General features: G+C 41.4%; 1 protein-coding gene across 3 annotated transcripts in view; it reads right to left on the reverse strand.

The window, feature by feature from the left end:
• Positions 1 to 15480, reverse strand: part of LOC122556217 (plastin-1-like) — a 155364-nt gene that overhangs the window by 44769 nt on the left and 95115 nt on the right. For all 3 annotated transcript variants that reach the window (XM_043702777.1, XM_043702778.1, XM_043702779.1), the window contains exons 5-8: positions 10531 to 10663; positions 8968 to 9049; positions 7788 to 7953; positions 7113 to 7255 (exon numbers count right to left, since the gene is read on the reverse strand). In XM_043702777.1, the coding sequence (XP_043558712.1) occupies positions 7113 to 7255; positions 7788 to 7953; positions 8968 to 9049; positions 10531 to 10663 (524 nt within the window). The remainder of the gene's footprint in view (positions 1 to 7112; positions 7256 to 7787; positions 7954 to 8967; positions 9050 to 10530; positions 10664 to 15480) is intronic.

Genomic DNA, 15480 nt, shown 5'->3' on the forward strand with positions numbered 1-15480 from the left:
GGAGGGAGGGAGGGAAAAAGAGCGAGAGAGAAAAAAAGTGCGAGAGAGAAAAAAAAAGAGCGAGAGAAGGTGTAAATTGGAATGACAGTGAGATGATCAACGCTGTTGTCAGAAGAAATGAGCTAATGATCTGCAACTGGTGAACTGACTCTGGAAGTCTGCAATGCTCCTGAGTTTAAAGTTTAATGGAACATTAAAATGTCAATGCATGGATATACTGAAGAATTAACAAACAAATGAAGCTGGTGGACTGAATGCAGCTTGTTTGGATTGGAATGCAATCATTTACAAATGTCTGACTTAGTCTGCCATAGAGTCAGGTGACTTCTGCCACAAGGCATAAATCTAAAGTTTCACTCCATTAAAGTTCTTGTTTTAAACACATTGCTGTGTTGTACACAAAGCACGGTTGGTGAGTTTGGAGAAGATTTGTAGCTCAGGTTGAGGTTCTGGATGCAAGTTTGCTTGCTGAACAGGAAGGTTTTCAGACATTTCGTCACCCTACTCGGTAACATCTTCAGTGAGCCCCCCGCTGAAGCACTGATGCTATGACCAGCTTTCTAGTTGTCTTTAGGTTTCTTTAGGTTGGTGATATCTTTTCCTATGGTTATGTAATTTCCTATTTTTTTCTCAGAGGGTGGTAAGTGGGGTCCAAGTCAATTTGTTTGTTGGTAGAGTTCCAGTTGGAATGCCATCCTTCTAGGAATTCTCGTGCATCTCTGTGTTTGGCTTGTCCTAGGATGGACGTGTAGTCCCAGTCGAAGTGGTGTCCTTCCTTATCTGTATGTAAGGATACCAGAGAGAGTGGGTCATGTTTTTTTGCGGCTAGTTGAAGTTCATGTATTCTGGTGGCTAGTTTGCTGCCTGTTTGTCCAATGCAGCATTTGATACAGTTCTTCCAAGGTATTTTGTAAATGACGTTCATTTTGCTTGTTGTCTGTATAGGACCTTTAAGTTAATTTGCTACTGTTTGTGTGTTGGGGGGTTTCTGGACTATGATGGTGCCAAGGGGTTTGGGTAGTCTGGCAGTCATTTCTAAGATGTCTTTGATGTAGGGGAGAGTGGCTAGGGTTTCCAGGAGTGTTTTGTCTGCTTGTTTGGGATTTTTGCTGAGAAATTGGCAAACAGTGTTCATTAGATACCTTTTTTTGTATATGGTGTGTTGGTGATTTTCCTCTACTCTTAGTTCCTCTGTGCTGCAGTGTGTGGTGGCTCATTGAAATAATGTGCTGATGCAGCTTCATTTGTGGGTGTTGGGATGATTGCTTCTGCAGTTCAGTATGTGGTCTGTATGTGTTGTTTTCCTGTAGATGCTGGTTTGAAGTTCCCCATTGACTGTTCGCTCGACTGTGACATCTGGGAATGGCAGTTTATTGTTGTTTTCCTCCTCTTTCGTGAATTTTATGCCAGTAAAGGATATTATTGATGGTCTTGAAGGTGTCCTCTAATTTATTTCGTTTAGTGATGACAAAGGTGTCATCCATGTAGCGGACCCAGAGTTTGGGTTGGATAGTTTGTTCAAGTCTCTGTAATACTGCCTCTGCTAAGAACCCTGATATCGGAGATCCCATGGGTGTTCTGTTGTGTACAGGAAGATTTGCAGAACAAGCACAAGTCACTACATTTTATCACGATTGGGAAGAGAGATTTTCAAAATATATTCCACTCCAAATATTTCTGAAAAGCAGGGGAAAAAAAATACATGGAAGAAATTGTAAAAGCTTTGAAAGCACACTTCATTTTCCAAGGAAATGTTATGTATCAATAGTACATATTCAACAACGCAAGGGAATAGAGTTATGAACCAGACAAACCCCCTCAAAATATATTAAGATAGCCTTGATCCTAATTTTTTCTTATTTTGAAAAGTGTAAGAGTAAGATGTTGCATTCCAGGTGCAATTCAATTGGTCAAACTATTGGATTTAAAGCAAAACATACTTTATTCATCCACTATAGTTAAAGTACAACAAAAGGAGGAAGGAATTGGAATAACTTAAGTGTACTGGAAAACCTCACAGAATAATAGATACTGTAATTATTACTAACTAACTGTTCCAACACAGTAATATCCCTTGTCAAAAAGGCAAATTCAAAAAAAAAAAACAAACAAACAGTCTCTGTAGCAAGAAGAGAACCCCCAGCTTTTGGCTGTAAACGAGAAATAGGAAAAATAGCTTCCACTTCAAGGCCCCAATAGCATATCCTGCAAACTAAAAACCAAATATCCTGGTTCTATGAGAGCTTGACCACACCCATTCAGGCTGCTTCTATAGTTCCATTTAAAAAAAAAACCTATGGCCTTGCAAATTGTTTACTCTAGTGGCTCTGGTAGACGGCTTGGTACCTCTGCCTTAAAACCTCTCAAAAACAAAAGACAAAATAACCTCTTAAAGCCATAGTTTTGTCACAAAAGGGAGGAAAAAGTCATTGATTAATATGTAACATTAGCTCAGCTTGTAGAATCCCATGTACTTATACAATTAAAGAATGATCCCATTAGAAACAGGACTGTATTAAGTATGAGGGATACAAAAGTGAAAGCATACCTATGGAGAGAAGACAAACTAATACCCAAAAGAGCAACTGACCTGTGTAAAAGTGCAAAGGTTTTGTGAATCAACAACTACAGCACATTCAGCAGAACAGACCTGGTCTTGCATGATGCGGACAGATCCTTCGGCCACACGGCACAGCACAGCACAATGTACAGAATGCAAAAGAAGGCATGTCCAGCACGGGGTAACCAGCGTTCTCGCTGCAAGAAGTCGAATCGTTGTATTCACAAATGTATGTGTAAAAAGAAGTACAATCAGCAGCTACAGTTGATCAGTGGAGAGATAGCGGCTGAAGACTCCAACCAATCACTATACACTAAATAACAATTCAATTGAGTCAGGTCAATAGGTGAGACACGGTTTGTGATCGTTAGAATGTGGACTACAGAAGAAGAATATCAAGTAAACATAACATGCCAGATGGTGCATCATGGGACCTCCGCAGACCTGTGTGAAGTGGCTCAACATATGATCCAAAAAGTGGATCTGGGTTGGAGGTTTCTGGAGGGTTGGTGCAGTTTCAATGGGCTGAATGGTCTCTTGCTACATTTAGGGAATGAATGATTCTAAGCCATTGCTGTCCACAATCAAAATCTAGCATGACTGCTTCACCGAAAGATGAACAAGAAAAATTATAATTAAAGATGCCTGAAGTCAAGGATATGGGCCATGTACCGACTGCAAAGGGTCTTCACCCAGATCCTGAAAAGGTGACAGCTATCAATGCAACAACCTACAGAGGTGAAAGACTGCAACAATTTGCTGGATTTGTCTGTTATTTGATAAAATTCTGGCCCAATTTGTTGCTCGGATGTCGACCATTACACCAACTTACGGCCAAAGATGTGCAGTGGAATCAGGGGGGACAGGACACAAAACAACATTCACTAAAATCAAGCAGCTAGTGCTGAAACACTAAGTAAAGAAGTCACCCTGCAGTGTGATGCTATAGAGACAGGGCTTGGAGCAAAGACAAATCAGTTGTATTTGCATCCAGCACACTAACGCAAAGACAGTACACCTAGAAAGTGTAAGCGTACCTAGCCATAATATTTCCTTATGAACACTTTCAATGCTTTGCAAGTTATAGTCAAGTCTGACCACAAGTCACTTCCAAGCCTTCTCCCATGCTGCAAAACTTCCTGTCAAGAAAGTTACTCTGGTTAGTGATGTCATCTGGATGTGACATACAGGCAAAGATAGCAGCGGGACGTTGCAGTCACACACTCTAAGGAAGTGGAGGGTTCTTCAACAGAGTGCAGGATCTTCCAGATTTTCAATGTGAAACAGCAGCACATGTTCTGGAAGTCATCAAACCAGCAGAGCAACTGAATACAACAAACAAGTGTCTTCTTCGAATCAAGCAAACTATCCAACAAGATGCAAACCTCCAACTGTTGCAACAATTCACGAGAGCAGCAAGAACACACCTGCTGCTTTAAGAGATGTTGAGCATGCAGAGAGGAATTGCCAACCCAAGACTGCAGAAAGGAAAGAGTGTCAATATCCCCCAAGTGTGTCCGTGCAAACTACCAAGAAATTGAACTAAGTCTGAGGAAAGCAAGAAGTGTGCTCCACTGGCCAAATATGAACAACAAAAAGCAGGGAGCACATTAGCCAGTGCCACGTAGGCTAAAGGGCCACAGATGACACATGATATCTCAGTCAAGATTAGAGTGGTGCTGGAAAAATACAGCAGGTCAGGCAGCATCTGAGGAGCAGGAAAATTGACGTTTCGGGCAAAAGCCCTTCATCAAGAAATCCAGCACCACTCTAATCTTGACTCTAATCTCCAGCAGTGCAGTACTCACTTCTGCCTACATGATATCCCAGACCAACCATGGAAGCTGGGAGTAGACCACTTCACACTTGCAGGAACTGACTACCTTCTCACAGGTCACTACTATGCTGACAATTGGGAGGTGGACCAGTTGACATCAATGACTGCTGCTGTGATTGTCAAATGCCTAATAGTTCAGCTGTTACAGTATTCCTGACATTGTCTTGAGTAACACTGGCCTTCAATTCACGAGTGAAGTATTTGGTTGCTTTGAGAAAAATTGGGCAATTCAACATCACACCGCTTCCACACTGTGACCTGTCAAACAGAAAGGCCAAAGTGGCAGTAAAAATCATGAGGGGTAGCGATCAAGATGTATACAGGGCAATCCTCAGAAGGAGTAATGCAGCTATTGAAGATGTGGAAAGTACAAAGTCTAATGTGATGCTGCACGCAAACTACTCTTCCAAGAACAGAAAAGGCTATGGAGGCCAGAAATGGTAAAATAAAAGTGAAAAAGAATCAAAGTGAATGGCAGAAAGTCAAATTTCATTTTAACAAGATGGCTAAAACACTATCAGGGTTGAGTCTTGGAGAGCCATTCAGGGTACAAACATTCAACAATCTTAACAAAAGCCAGCCCAAGAGGCAACTTGGGACCAACGTGGAACAGTTGTCACTTTGACCAGATGCAGTGGAAGTGACAGCTCAGCTGTCACAGCCTCAGGTACATTTCCCCAACAACAGTAGCTGTTCCTCAACTGCTTGCATCTGATCAGGAAGATATGAGTGCACCATTTAGACAGAAGACAACAACCATCAGATCTAGAGATCCACAGCAAACCAACGACAGCCACCACAGCATCAACAAGCAACATAGGAATGACTCACCTTGGCTATGAACAGCCAATGATAACAACATGCACAGCTACCATAAAGAGACCATCGAGATTTAAGGAATGTGTGTATTAGGGAAATGCAGAGACTGATGGAAAATGCAAACCGACAAGGTATAAGTACAGAAATCTATGGAGATTGTAACATGGGTGAGCAAAAAAGTGCGTCTTAATGCAGCCCTCTTTTCTTATTTTTTATAAACAGGGACATTCATAATCATGTACAAATGCCCATTCTAGCTTGCTGTAGTCATGTGATTTCTACCATGTGGCGCTCTCCCTGTAGACAGACATCTCAAGCTTCACTTCAATAATGTGCTTGTATTCAACACACTGCTGTGCTGCATTCTCAAAACTGAGGTGTTCTACAAAGTAATCGTGCAATCTGCAGGTGGTCTCCCCAGTGCACAGGAACACACACTGTTAGCAGTGATTACAGCAGATTCTGTAGAAAGTAGCAAAACACTGATTCACTTGCAAAGCACGTTGGAAATTCTGAAAGGACTAAAGGCACAGGTACTCAAATGTTACATTCCTGAAAATAGTGGCTCTAAATAAAATGCCTAAGTAAATTAGAGGTTGTCACAGGAATTCATGTGATGTTCCGTTGAACATTTATTGTCTGGTAGAAAAATCAAGTTCAACCTAAAGTACTGTACCATACATGTTCAGCAGTGTATTCCCAGCTGAAACAGCCTGCAAAACAGAATATATTACTAACTATAAAAGAAATACATGACTATATACCTCTTGTGCAATGGTGTATTTTGGAGAGAGAACTTGCATTTTTAGATTGACAAGTCACCATCTAGTGGCAGATGTTAGTCAGTGCAGGCAGCGTGAGGTGGCCAGTGCAGAGAATGCTGGAGAAACTCAGCAGAAAACAGAATTAATACTTGAAGTCTGATACTGGACTCAACCTTAACCGGTTTCTCTCATCATAGGTGCTGCCAGACCTGGAGAGTCTCTCCAACATTCTCTATATGTGTCAGATTTCCAGCATTCATAGCATATTAAAAAAAAACTCTTTGAACCAGCATCTTATAAACCAGCACTCTTGGTAAACTGGCAGAAATTATATACATCAAATACCGTGAAGTTTACTATATTACTGTGAACTCTGCAATGTCTGAGTAGTTCATTGATGGTGTGAGTGAGAATCCTAGAATCCCTTCAGTGTGGAAACAGGTCATTCGGTCCTTTGGGTCTACACCAACCCTCCAGAGACCATCCCACTCAGAACCATTCCCCTACCTTGTCCCAGTGACCCTGCACTTCCCATGGCTCATTCACCTCACCTGCACGTCCTTGGACACCATGGGCAGTTTCCATGGCCAATCCACCAGACTGTACATCTCTGAACTGCAGGAGGAAACCAGAGAACTCGGAGGAAACTCACGCAGACACAGGGAAAATATACAAACTCCACACAAAGTTGCCCAATGGTGTAATGATCCACTGAACTGGACCTTTGTAGAATGGACAATGACAGCAAGAGGATTCCTATTGTGGTTTTAAGAGGGAGGGAAAAGGGTGAGAGCGGAAATGAAGGCAACAGAGCTGAACCAGGTGAAGAGCCTAGTTTCCTACAACAGTGGGAAATCCTCAGATTAGGAAAAGGAAAGTCATACTGCAAGGTTTGGAATGGAGCGTGATATTGTCAGAACTTGGAACAAAATTTTCCCTCAGAAATTCTGAATGTTAAATCCAAATCATCCTTTTTGTAATGAGCTCCTTGTCCCTATATTAAAAAAAGGTCAACCATTCTACCAAGCCTATCTAAGAGCAGAGGCAAAATTAGCCTCAAGATACCTGACAATTAAGTGTGAAAATGGCCATAAGGTCTGAATGAGGAAACTTTTTGTCAAAACACTGGTACCTTAATATCTTGACTGAAGTTGCTGATTTTATGATATCCTGCGTTTTCAAGATGGTAATTGACCCAACGTAAAAGCAGATCTTCAGGTGAAAGTTTCAGGAGCTCCTCCAGCTCCTCACCTTCCTTGAGCAGAGTAATAAGTGCTGAAATCAAAGAATAAACAGTATCAGCACCTGACAATTCCTCAGATTGACAAAGACAATTTTCATGCAGAAAAGGCCATCACAAGCTAAAAACCAGAAGGCAACTGCTTTGATCTAACTTAGCTTCAAAAGCGGAGGATAATATTTATTACTCTGGTTGCCAAGCAGCCTTCAAAATTACACGTGGCATTGAGTGCTTCATCAGTGCAGGTTTGTTAAACATTGCTCAGCACCTCAAAGACATGACCTTAGAGACAGACTTTGTAAAGGGACATCACCGCACCGGAGGAACTGCTGAAAAGTATTTATCATAATGAAATGCACACACATTAACAACTCCTCTCTGGTCATGATGACATCACCTGATCGTTGTCGCGCAGAAATAAATTCCTGGAAGTGAGCAAGGTACTTCTGGATTCAATCCAAATACCATCTGTTATCCCTTTAAAGTGAAAATGGGTATGCATTTGCTTTTGAAGACATTGGATTCTGCCAGATCAAATTGCAGAAGCCATCTATATTTGTTATTTACCTTCATTCCTGGTAATCTGAATATCAGCAAAGAGGCCAATTTTTATGATCTGCCAGAGGAGGCCGAGCACAAGGTGATGTCTCCCTTCCTTCAGATCTTGTGCACCAATGTTCACCACAGTACAGCCAATGGCAGAAGCAGAATTCAGGGCAAGGTTCAGGTTCTCCTGCGAGAGAATGAATTAGTGCTGTGATATGTTCAAACAAACACACTGTTTCCAAAACAATAATGATGCATACACAAAACACTCCTTTCAAAATCGGTAGCTTACAGATGTGAAAAACAAAACTTCGAGAAATACTGTCAGTTCTACACTAATTATGGAGAACTATAAATAAAATTTATTAACCATGGCAGTCAACTAAACATGAAAGATATCCCTCTATATTTATTATCCATATGTTAAGATTAGATTAGATTCCCTACAGTATGGAAACAGGCCATTCGGCCCAACAAGGTCACACCCACCCTCCCCCATTCCCCTCCATTCACCCCTGACTAATGTACCTAACACTATGGGGAATTTAGCATGGCCAATTCACCTAACCTGCACAACTTTGGACTGTGGGAGGAAACTGGAGCACCCAAAGGAAACCCACGCAGACACAGGGAGAATGTGCAAATTCCACACAGACAGTTGCTCAAGGCTAGAATCGAACCTGGGTCCCTGGCGCTGTGAGGCTACTGATATTAAAAACTTTAACTGTACTGCAAATTTTGTTATACCTGGTAACCCATGAACCAGCACTCTTGACAAACCGACAAAAATGATATACCTCAAGTACTGCAAAGCTTTGACTGTATTGTCGCGCTGTCTAAGCAGTCAGTTGAGGATGCAGGTGAGAAGACTCTCTGCCGATAAGTTTTATTTAAGACAAAGTTGCATCATTATTTAAGTGATTTATGCTGTAATTAAAGTATATCAGTGATGTGTATACCTCTGCATTATGTTTTTATTACTTAGTGTGTATTTTTACATTGATTATGTGAACCTCTGGATTATCTGGAATAATTGATCAACAGGTAAACTCCTGGTCCCATAGACGCCAGATAGTAAAATAAATTACATCTTCAAAAATAGGTATCGGTAGGCATCTGTAGCTGAAATAAACAAAATGTCAATATTTCAAACGCCTTCAAGGTTTGATTAAACAATGGCTACTGGTGAGATAGTACTTACAGAAATCGTGAATGGAGTTAATTTTTTCTTGTTGATCACACGGTCATCAATTGTGTCTGGCTGGGATAAGTTTATCATTTTGCTGGATAGGAAAAAGAAAGTACTTTTTGGTGTGAACAGGTTAAATCATAAACCAATTTGGAGAAATGTTTTATGTTTAGTAATTGTGTAACACTGCCCCAATTTGAAGATGTGTTTCCAGGAACATAGTATGTCAATAAATCATAACAATTAAACATTGACATGGCCCAACACTACCAACCACACCATGACAAAGTGAACCCGTTAATGTCAGCCTGATCAGTGGAGAGAAGTGGGTGGTGTAACTTGAAAGGTAGTGGATAGAAAGAAAGAGCAGTTCTCCAAAGTTATTCCGGCAGCTATTGAGAAACCTTGGAGTCTCAGTTAACCCTGTGAAGAATCTTCTATCAGGTGTCAATTTTGGCCAGGAAAGAGCTGAGGAACATGAAAAATATCACACAAGACAGTTCATCAGTAGGTTAAAATTTGCCGTGATAAAAATGACCCATTGCACAAATAACCTACATATTTTTCCTTGCTGCTGAAGAAAACATTTTATGTCATCTCAAGGGAGACTAGGAGGCCTGAGAGCACAGCCTCAGAGTGAAAGGACGACCCTTTAGAACTGAGGGGAGGAGGAATTTCTTCAGCCAGAGGGTGGTGACTCTGTGGAACTCATTGCACAAATCACTGAGCGTATTTAAGACTGAGGCAAATAGGTTCTTGATCAGTAAGGGGATCAAGGTTTACAGGGAGAAGGCAGGATCATGGGGTTGAGAAACACATCAGCCATAATCGACTGGTGGAGCAGACCCAATGAGCGGAGTGCTCCAATTCAGTTCCTATATCTTATTGTTTTATGGTGGTCAGAAAAATGGCAAATCCGATTAGGGAACAGGCAGCTGGGTCAGCTCTGGAGGTGGCAGTAACTGACGTGAGGACGTGATGCTGGTGTCCGGGGGTCTGGTACTACTCAGGAAAGCAGCAGTGACTGCTGGGGAGGAGGGAGAAGTTCCCAGCATTCTCTTTCAATGTAAATGGAAGGAGTCTTCCACACATTCTGTTAAGTTCATTTTAGAATCTTGCCTGTTTGGTTAAAGTCAAATCCGCAAATATTTCAGAACTAGCTCCCTCGGTGTATGTCAATTTTGTAGCAGGTGATTCATACAGATATTACACCCCCCAACTTGCAAATGCAAAAATTATAACGGACAGTCTTTAGCAAAATGGTAGGCAGCATCAGTCTGACACAACAGAGTGTGTGTACTTCCACCTGAAACATTGGAGACGGAGGGTTAAATTTCATGGACTCGTGTGGGATTAATGGAGCACCTTCCTGCAGGATATATCAATCAAAACCTGTCTCAGTCTTTGAGCAGTTAGTTACAGAACAGCACAGACAGACAGCAAGGAGCATGTCACCTGCTTGGATCCTTAGGCAAAGACTAATTTAAAGAAAAAACAAAAAGTTACCAGCATCTCGAGGTTCAATTTGTGACATCTTCATTTTATCATAATAAAAATGTAAAGAAAATAATTTACCAGAGAAGAATTCCATCACCAACTGCACTAAACAGACGGTCACTATTGGCGTCCATAGGAATCAAATGTCTACAATCTGGATCACCTTCTAATGCTTTGTTAATCCAATTAACAAAAGCAACCTTCTCCTCCTCTGAAAAGTAATTACAAGAGCAGCTTTCAGTTAATTATGATCACCTTTAGTACAACATAGAAAATATCGAGTGGTGAGATGGAGGAACATGTGAAGCACAGTAGTTTCAAAAACCGTGCTTCCAAACAGCAATTCACTAACATCGGCCTTGAGACTAATTATCTTCATTCATCAACAATGTCATAAGCTGAAGTTGGACTTGAACTCATAACCTTCTAGGTTCAAAAGGTGCTGCCAACTGATCACAATGAACAGCTAAACATAAAAGAATCATTAAAAGAAAACAGCTGCACAGTTCACAAAATCGAGGACTGTGGATACACATGATAAAAATGGAGTTATGTTATTTCATTTTTCAACAAATCAGTCTTTGTAAAAATTAACAGCAGTCACTTTTCACAGCTGGAAGGGTGCTAATTGCAAAGGACATGAGCAATCTCAATTCAGCACCATTTTCCTTGTTGACTTCATCAAGATTCTGGGGTTGCCAGTGAACAGATGTCTATCTGAACTTGCCTTCTAAATACCGAAGTTACAGGAACAGGCCAGTGGCTGGGAATCCTGCAATAAATAATCCACCCCCCTGGCTCCCCAAAGCCTATCCACCATCTACAAGACACAAGTCAGGGGTGTGATGGAATACTCCCCACTTGCCTGGACTGGTGTAGCTCCAGCAACATTCATAGTTAAAAATCACACAACACCAGGCTATAGTCCAACAGGTTTACCTGGAAGCACTGGCTTTCGGAGTGCTGCTCCTTCATCAGGTGGTTTGTGGAGTATAAGATCATAAGACAGAATTTATTGCAAAAGATTACACCTTTAATGCATTGTCTGAGCTGAGATGTCACCTTTTGTTATAAAGCCTTGAGTTATCACAAGAAGGTGACTTAAAAGTAGTTCTGGAGTTTACATATTAAATGAACCAAAGCCAGCATCCTAAAAGATGAAAGACTTAACAATTCAGGTGTATTAAATGTATCAATGTATGACACTAATCTTTTGCTATAAATTCTGTGTCTTCGATACTATACTCCACATGCACCTGATGAAGGAGCAGTGCTCTGAAAGCTAGTGCTTTCAAATAAACCTGTTGGACTATAACCTGGTGTGTGAGAGTTTTAACTTTGCCCACCCCAGTCCAACACCGGCCCCTCTTAATCATAACAGCATTCAAGAAGCTTACACTTTAACTTTCCAAGCCACACACCATCCGATTTGGAATTCTAGCACCCCTTCTATATTTTCACTAGGCCATAAATCTGGAACTTCCTTCCGGACAGTATTATCCACACCTCATGGACTACAAGGAGGTTAGGAGTTGCTCACCATCACCTTCTCAAGGGCATTTAACAAATACTGATAATGATGCTCAGATCACACTAACAAAAAAAAGAGAACATTCCTCTAAGTCTCGTAGACAACTTGAAGTATTTTCCTTTTGACTCAAATCTGGACCTACTGTGATGCAAATAGTCTCAGGGTATTTTATTTTTTGGTTGAGAACATGATACAAACAATATTATAAAGAGTTTTCAAACATTTTGTCTGCCTTGCACTGAAAACCGATGTATTGTTATTAAGTTATGATACAAAATCAAGCCTGAAGAAGGACTTTTGAGTATTTGAATGTGAACAAAAAAATTGCCTTTTGAAAATAAATGGAAATTCGATGCTCTTGTTGCTGGAAATGTATGAACAGATGCCATGATATTGCTGCAACCCAAACCAAACTTTTGGCATTTTGCTCTCACTAACCATTCAGGGGTGAACGCCATTGTCTATCCACATTACAATTCCTGTTGATAACAGGCATTTGTAGTGGTTGGAACAATGGCCAGTTGGGCCTGACGGCAAGATCCTTGATTGGCCCAGATTAACAACTCCAATCAGGGAGTCCTGGCTGACAGATATAAACAGAAGATTCAGAAGGTTGTCTCAGTAAAGAGCCTCGTTGGTCACAGCACATATACAGTCTTCGTTAATAAAGTGTGACTTGCTAATGGGATACCAGCTTCTATGCAGTTATTTCACATATTTATATTCAACTTAAAGATGCAGATCATGCAGCAATTGAAACTCCTCCTAATCTGGGCTAACTAGGAGTCTCTGCTCCTGTTTAAAAGACTTCACTAAATCCAATTACTGCCCTGGACGTGCAAACCAGCGCAGAAGGTCATCCCTCTCTTGCAACTTAGAATCCAAAGCAAAAGGCTAAGGTCCATTGTGCAATATCACCAAAGCTAAAGAGAATAAATAAGAGAATACTCAGGGCATGGTTAGGAACATGGGACTGGGATGTCATAGCAATTATGGAAACATGGCTCAGGGATGGACAGGACTGGCATGTTAATGTTCCAGGATACAAATGCTACAGGAAGGATAGGATGGGAGGCAAGAGAGGAGGGGGAGTGGTGTTTTTGATAAGGGATAGCATTACAGCTGTGCTGAGGGAGGATATTCCTGGAAATACATCCAGGGATGTTATTTGGGTGGAACTGAGAAATAAAAAAAAAAGGGATGATCACCTTATTGGGATTGTATTATAGACCCCCCAATAGTCAGAGGGAAATTGAGAAACAAACTTGGAAGGAGATCTCAGCTATCTGTAAGAATAATAGGGTAGTTATGGTAGGAGATTTTAACATACCAAACATCGACTGGGACTGCCATAGGTGTTAAAGGTTTAGATGGAGAGGAATTTATCAAGTGTGTATAAGACAATTTTCTGATTCAGTATGTGGATGTACCTACTAGAGAAGGTGCAAAACTTGACCTACTCTTGGGAAATAAGGCAGGGCAGGTGACTCAGGTGTCAGTGAGGGAGCACTTTGGGGCCAGCGACCATAATTCTATTAGTTTTAAAATAGTGATGGAAAAGGATAGACCAGATCTAAAAGTTGAAGTTCTAAGCTGATTGGAGGCAGATGTTCACAGGTAAAGGGATGGCTGGAAAATGGTCCACTATCACCTGATGAGGGAGCGATGCTCCAAAACCTAGTGTGCTTCCAATGAAACCTGTTGGACTATAACCTGGTGCTATGTGATTTCTAACTGTGTACACCCCAGTTCAACACCAGCATCTCCAAATCAGTACTGTTCCTTGTTCTGTGTTCTATGGAAGTGTTCAAGAAGACTTGGACATTGAGGAAGATTTGAGACTTGTGCAGTTCAGCCTTGATCTTAGTGAAGGGCAAGGCAGGCTTGGGATGGGAATGAGCTGCCCCTGTTCCTGATGTTCTCCCATTCTGTTATTGGAAAGTTAGTAGGTGTTATTTTCCTGGAAGGTCTTTTATGGAATGTTGCAATCAGGGAGACCTGTGGATTTTGTGAGCCATCACTGGGTGAGATTTGGGGGCTGTATTCACAGTGAATCTGGCTCTACAACATCATCAACAAATGAAGCACAAGATACAGAGAGGGAAAGCCCTGTAAAGAGAAATGAGCAACCTCTTCCATATCCAGCCTGGGTCTTCCAATTACATTTTCCATATCTCCCAAACCGAGTGGGACAGTCTTGAGGGGCCGATTGTTTTCTCTATTTCTGTGCACCATGCCATAACAATACGTGGACTCTAACTGCTCCTGTCTAGCAGGTTAGAGGGGTTGAATTGGACACAGAAACATGGGATTGAGGAGCAGGAGTGTGTCATTAGAGAATTTGAGCCTTCTCCACCAGGCATTAAAATTGTGGCTGTTCAGGTTATGGTCTCAGCCTGATCGTCCTGTCTGTGTCCCATTATCCGTGACTCACTTTTCTGTCAAATCTTTAACTAACTCAACTGTGAATACTTGTAATCAGAGAGGCACCACAAACGTCCGGGAAAGAGAATTCCCTTTCGAATGGCCCTTTTAGAATTCTTCCTCATCCCGATGTGAGAATAAGATAATCATACAGCGTGGAAACAAATCCTTTTGTCCAATTTGTCCACGCCAATCAGGCATCTTAATCAGATCTCGTCCCACTTGCCAGCATTTGGCCCACATCCCATGATCTATTCCTATTTATGTACCTATCCAGTTACATTTTAAACGTGTAATTGTACCCGCTTTCACCACTTCCTCTGACAGTACACCCACCAGCCTCTGTATGAAAAGGTTTCCCCTCAGGTCCCTTCTTAGTCTTTGCCTTTGTCACCATCACCCTATGCCGTCTAGTTCTGAAAGCACCTACTCTGGAAAAAAGATTTTTCCCATTCAGACTATCCATCCCCCTCAGGACTTTTTAAAACCTCTGTCATGTCACCATTCAACCTCTGACAGTCCAGGGGGAAAAGTCTCAACCTGTTCCTCATCTCCCTGCAGCTCAAACCCTCAGCTTCCAGAAAATCCTTGTAAATCTTTTCTGCACACTTTTAAGTTTAACAACATCCATCCTTTAATAGAGTCAACTGGTATGTACGCAGTTTTCTTAAAGTCGCCTCATCTACATCCTGTACAAGTGCAACACGCTACTCCAACTCCTATTCTCAATGTTCTGACTGATTAAGGCAAGCATGTCAACCACGTTCCTCACCACTCTACCGACCTAAACTCCACTTACAAGGAACTGTGAATCTTCACCCGCAGTTCTCTTTGTTAAGCAACATTCCCCAGGGCTCTACCCCGCTTTAAATTACCAAAATGTAAAACCTTACAATATCTAAACTAAACTCCATCTGCCAGTCCTTGGCTCATTGATGGTCAAGGATCACGTTATATTCTGAGATAATCTTCTTCACTGTCCACTGAACCAATTTGGTGATGTTATCTATAAACTTACTAACCATGCCTCCGATAATCATATCAAAGTTGTTTATATCCATGATGAAAAGCAG

This window comes from Chiloscyllium plagiosum, chromosome 13 (genome assembly GCF_004010195.1).
Source record: "Chiloscyllium plagiosum isolate BGI_BamShark_2017 chromosome 13, ASM401019v2, whole genome shotgun sequence".
Classification (NCBI taxonomy): Eukaryota; Metazoa; Chordata; class Chondrichthyes; order Orectolobiformes; family Hemiscylliidae; genus Chiloscyllium; species Chiloscyllium plagiosum.